The sequence below is a fragment of the Mustela putorius genome, unplaced genomic scaffold (assembly GCF_011764305.1).
Source record: "Mustela putorius furo isolate JIRA1106 unplaced genomic scaffold, ASM1176430v1.1 tig00003834_pilon_pilon_pilon, whole genome shotgun sequence".
Taxonomy (NCBI): domain Eukaryota; kingdom Metazoa; phylum Chordata; class Mammalia; order Carnivora; family Mustelidae; genus Mustela; species Mustela putorius.
The window spans coordinates 33,204,992-33,210,468 of NW_025421987.1; the positions used below are offsets into that span (position 1 = coordinate 33,204,992).

The following is a 5,477-nucleotide window of genomic DNA, read 5'->3' on the forward strand; positions in this document are numbered from 1 at the left end:
CTCAACGGAAACAACATATCACAACAGAAATAATGCAGAAGCAGATATGAGAATTTAGGCATTTCCTATTAATCCAGGTATTAATATTTGGGTATTTGGTATTTACATTTGCTAATATGTAAACATTATTTTTCTTTTGGAAAATATAATTATTTTTCCTAAAAAGGTGTCTTTTACTTTAAGATGTAATGAGTTTAACTTCTTTTTTATTTAATAAATTAATATCTTAAGACTTTCTTAGATTTAATTTCTAATAAAGAATATCAATTAACATAACCTATATGAAAAAAAGGTCTGTGTTCCTCAAATTTTACGAGTGAAAAGTGTCCTGTGAGCAAAACTTTTGAAAGTTGTTGCCTTATGGTTAAATGTACTCTTTTTATTTTTTTAAAGTAGGCTCCACACCATGTGGAACCCAATGCGGGGCTTGAACTCACAACCCTGAGATCAAGATCTGAGCTGAGATTAAGAGTTATAGACATTTAATCAGCTGAGCCACCGAGGCACCTCTGGTTAAATGTATTTCAAACCAGCAACCATTGTGACATCAGCACTAAGTCACTGATTACCATATAAAAGATTCCTTGTAGTTGACCATTATTTCACAGATCTCTCCAGATGGACCACCCCATAAGCAGCTTACCACCCAAGAGTGCCCACTATTGCCCTTGATGTTCTCCATAGGGCATTCTATGATGTTATCCGGAAAGACATCCAACAAATAGTAAGAAAAAGACCATTTCATTCTGATACTGCTTCTTTCTTTGATTTTGGTCACGTTTCCCATCACTCTACCTCTTGTTTTATTAAGATGCACAAACTTCAAACCCAAAGGGTAAAAGCTGCTGCTGGGCAGATGTGCACTTCAAATATCTCCAAAATCAGACAATCTCTTAAAAATGTTTACCATACATGTAAGAACCAGCACCCAGATTCAACTAGACATCCAACTATGCCTTCCCATGATTGTGATAAAGATGTTCTCAGTACTGATGAAGAAATGAATCTTACAGCAATGCTCCGGGATATTAAAACCACCCAAATTGAACTCCTCAGTCAGATGACTGACATTGTTGGTGTAGTATCCAAAATCCAGGGAAAGATTGATTTTTATCAGAAGCAGGTGAAGGTACTGGAAACCAGAATGAATGTTAATGAAAACAAACAATCCACAATAACTAAAGAAATCTTCTCTATGAAAAAAGATATTGATACTTTAAAGAAGAAGGTGACAGAACTGGAAAGCCAGAAGTCTTGCTCCAGCATTCACTGTTTAGAAGTTCTGGAAGGAGAAAACGGTAAAGAGATCATAGAACAACTTCACAAACTCCTACAACCAGAAACTCTGAAACATACAATGGCTTCTACAGACCAGGGACTCTCTTCAGCAGAACGAGAAAAAAAGCCCAGTTATCGACAGGCCACGGATGATCTTGAGGATAAAACAATTTCTCCCAAAATTAAAACTCTGGAAAAAAGTAACCATCAAAATTTCTTAAGAAGCTTTAAAAAAGCTAAGTCAAATATTTATATTTACCCAGACTTTGGTACATGGATCAAGCTAACTTTTGTCCATGGAGGAAAGTGGAGATTTTTCCTCAGTGCTACCGAGTTAGAGGAATTCATCCAGTGGCTTCTTTCTAGGCCAACCACCCCTCTTGAGGAACCACAACCTGTAACCCAGAGATACAATCCATTCACTAGGCCTATTGCAAGTTTGACCACATTCTGTCTGTCTGTTTTCAACTATGTTTACTATCTTTTTGGTTTCTCAAAAGAGGAAGTAACTCAACTATAGAGTTACTTTCTGCTTTGTTTGACACAAAATAAATGTGAACTGGTTGTTCCAAGCATCTACACATCTCTGTGGTGGTTGTGAAGTTCTTGGTAGTCTGCTCGCTGTGGGCTCACTGTCTATGAAGTTTTTGTACGTCTCAGGTAAGTTAAGATAGATCATCCCATTGGACAATGTGATGCATTTTATGTCAGTGCCCTTGTTTTCTTAAAGGCAATTCATGAGGATTCACCCAGTGCCCATGTTATAGATAATTGGAAGGAAAGAATTAGGGATCAAGGGAATGAAGAACACATTTGGTAGTCCCCACATAAGTTTTCTATGTCCTCTGGTCATTTTTTTTTCTTTTAAGATTTTTATTTATTTGTCAGGGGAGAGAGAGAGAGCACAAGCAGGGGGAGCAGCAGGCAGAAGGAAAGCAGACACTTAACTGACTGAGCCACCCAGGCATCCCTACCTCTTGTCTTAGTGGCCTTTGTAGATAATATCTGTGATACCAGACACAGACTCTACTAACAAAATTTTAAACAACATACAGTGAAAAAGATACCCACTATTAGAGCTACTGAAGTTAGAGTTATAAAAATAAAGGTCATTGAAAGGACCAGTTACTGCCAGGAAAACTGCAAAACCTGGATTTTTTTTTCTTTCAACTTTAGCTTCAACTCCATCAAACAAATGGGGATCCCACTTCTGCTAAGTGAAATAAGTCAAGCAGAGAAAAGCAATTACCCTATAGTTTCACTCATATGTGGAACATAAGGAATAGAGCAGAGAACCATAGGGGAAGGGAGGTGAAAACTGAATGGGAAGAAATTAGGGAGAAAAACCACGAGACACTTAGGACTCCAGGAAACAAACTCAGGGTTTCAGAGAAGGGGGGACGAAGGTAGGGGTAACTGGGTGCGGGGTATTATGGAGGGCATGTGATGGGATGAGCACTGGGTGTTATACGCAACTAATGAATCACTGAACACTACATCAGAGACTAATGATATACTATATGTTGGCTAATTTAACTTAATAAAAAAAAATAAAGGGGGATATTACCGGATGTTTTTTTACATTTTCATGAGATGAAACAAATACCATGTCTTGTAGGTTTGATACGGAGGAAAAGATTAAATCTAAAAAGGCATGTATGAGCGAACCAAGTTAGATCTCAACCCTACCTAAGTACTACCATGAGTACTTATATGACAAAGTCTTTTTTTGACCTGAGCCCTATACTACATATCCAGGGTGGGCTTCACTTTTAGATACAATGGGTTATTGCCATCACGGTGTAATTTTTCTCAATACCATGCGGAATAGCTACAAAAACATGTTTCCCTCACCACTTAACTCAAGAAATGAAATCTACGGCTACCAGAGAATCCTGTGCTATTACACTACAAGTATACTTTAAATTATTCTCAGTTAATAACTTGAAAGGAGGGTTTTGGCAGGTAACTAGGAAAAACCCAATTTCAAGTGAGGAAAAAGGAGCTAAGGTGGGTACAGAAGAAAGGAAGGGAGGAGGAGGGCAAGAAGACACAGAACTGTCTGGTGCCGGCCTGGTCATAATTATATGTTATAAATTTTTCACTTGCATATACATTGTATCTGGTCTTTCTTTACTTATTTCCTGATAAGATGTGTACACAAAATAACTTTTAAAATCTGTCCATGTGCCCTAGGTGTAGCATGGACGGCTGTCCCGTACCTACTTAAAGCAAGGCTGTAGATAAAGAGGGTTTGTTTTCTTTATTTTATTTTGCTTTTAAGATTTTATTATTTGTCAGAGAGAGAGAGAAAGCACAAGCAGAGGGAGTGGCAGGCAGAGGGAGAAGCAGGCTCCTCCCAAGCAAGGAGCCTGATGTGGGACTCAATCCCAGGATCACAACCTGAGCCAAAGGCAGACACGTAACCGCCGGAGCCACCCAGGTGTCCTGAAGAGGGTTTGTTTTAAATGGGATAACTGTGTTCATAAGGTAAAGTAGCATTCTGGTAAGGGCACTAGCGATCTCTATGTATGTCTTTGCCATCAGAGATATCCGCAAGAAGCACCAGAGTTCTAGTTCAGCACACTGGGTGTGACCCTTACCTCAGAGAGTGACAGGGGAAGGTAGGCTGTGACAAAGATAAATGACCTAACAACTGGTTTCTGGGAGAGTAAAAAGTGACTCAACTGGTATTTTCCTGGGCTCTCCGGGCTTCTGTCTTAATGCATGATTTCACTCATTCTCTCCCCTAACACTTGCTTAATGGCTCTAGAGAGATAAAGAATTAGGGAAACAGCAGAGGGCTGAAAATGGGAAGACCTTAGTTCTGAACAGTCAAATTCTACACCTACAACCTCTGTTATTTCATCTCAGCTAGCTTTGTTTGGTCGTGCATTAAAAGAAAATCATATTAATTTAGTAAATAATTCTTCAGTGTTTGCAAATGTGAAGGGATGGTGGAGGATAAAAGAAAAAGAGACATTCCCAGTACCGCAGACACATAACATCAAATGGGAGAAAGAAATTGGGTACTCACACAATTCATGTACAATAGATGGAGATGGAAAAAAGCAAAAGTGTTCCTGGTATCAGAGAGGAAAGGGGGTTGAGCAGCCTTGCTGTCAGGAGCTTAGGTGAGGAGGGGGTGGTGAGGGCAGCGTACCTGGAAGAGCATAGGAGTGGGGCCAGCAGGGAACATGGGTAGTAAAAGCCACCAAGCATTTCATACATGTAAAACACAGACAGCCTACTTCAACCCTTTTAATGGATCTCATTTTTCTCTTCAGGGATTCCCTACCATACTCATTTTAACCTGTTTGTTGTTGTTGTTGTTGTTGTTGTTTTACCTACAGAAGAACATTAGAGGAGAAACTGAGAGGGACACTACGTGACTTTCTCAGGGTCTCAGACTTTCCCTGAAGATGACTATTTGATCCGATAACTCACAGAACTTCCCAGTAAGGAAAGGGAGAATTATGCTTTTGAGTCAGTTATTATCATCACCTAGATGAGGTTGCACTTGATGCCTTAAAACTACAACTCAACTTGCAACTACACATGAGCACATAATTTTGCCCCAGTCCTTGCTTCCAAATTAACCTGCTGATCAGCCAACTTGACTCAGAAGTGGTGTCTCTCTCGTCCACATTCCCCTTCCAGTGGTCTGCAGGCCTCCCTCATTCGCCCTCTTCTTTCCTCCATCTTTTTTTTTAATTTTTAAAGATTTTATTTATTTATTTGACAGACAGAGATCACAAGTAGGCAGAGAGGCAGGCAGAGAGAGAGAGGGAAGCAGGCTTCCGGCTGAGCAGAGAACCCGATGTGGGGCTCAATCCCAGGACCCTGGGATCATGACCTGAGCTGAAGGCAGAGGCTTTAACCCACTGAGCCACCCATGTACCCCTTCTTTCCTCCATCTTAATCACTTCCTATCAGTTCTTCGTACTCTACTTACAAAAATACGTCTTGGTCTTGTCCTGTGTTCCCCTCCTGCCTTGCTGACCTCTCACCTTCCTCTTTGGAGGAAAGGCCCACCTTCCCTATCCCAATCTTCTACTCTCCCATTCTCTCCACAGTTCATATGATCAGGTCTTCCATACCAATGCTCTCTTCTGGTCCTCTCCCCATCACTCTGGAAGATCCCTCTGCCACTGATCATTCCATTAAAATTCTGATGATTCACCTTAATGGCCCTCAAA

The 5,477-nt window shown here is 40.3% G+C and overlaps 1 protein-coding gene across 1 annotated transcript; it reads left to right on the forward strand.

Annotated features, from left to right (window-relative positions):
- The first annotated feature begins 589 nt into the window (after positions 1-589).
- On the forward strand, positions 590-1,861 carry CCDC54 (coiled-coil domain containing 54). Its single transcript, XM_004769113.2, has one exon. The coding sequence runs from the start codon at positions 812-814 to the stop codon at positions 1,796-1,798; it is 987 nt and encodes a 328-aa protein (XP_004769170.1). The 5' UTR covers positions 590-811; the 3' UTR covers positions 1,799-1,861.
- Positions 1,862-5,477: the final 3,616 nt, after the last annotated feature.

Bases quoted from the DNA above. Each gene is read 5' to 3' on its own strand.
- CCDC54 (XM_004769113.2), top strand. From the start codon at position 812: ATGCACAAACTTCAAACCCAAAGGGTAAAAGCTGCTGCTGGGCAGATG.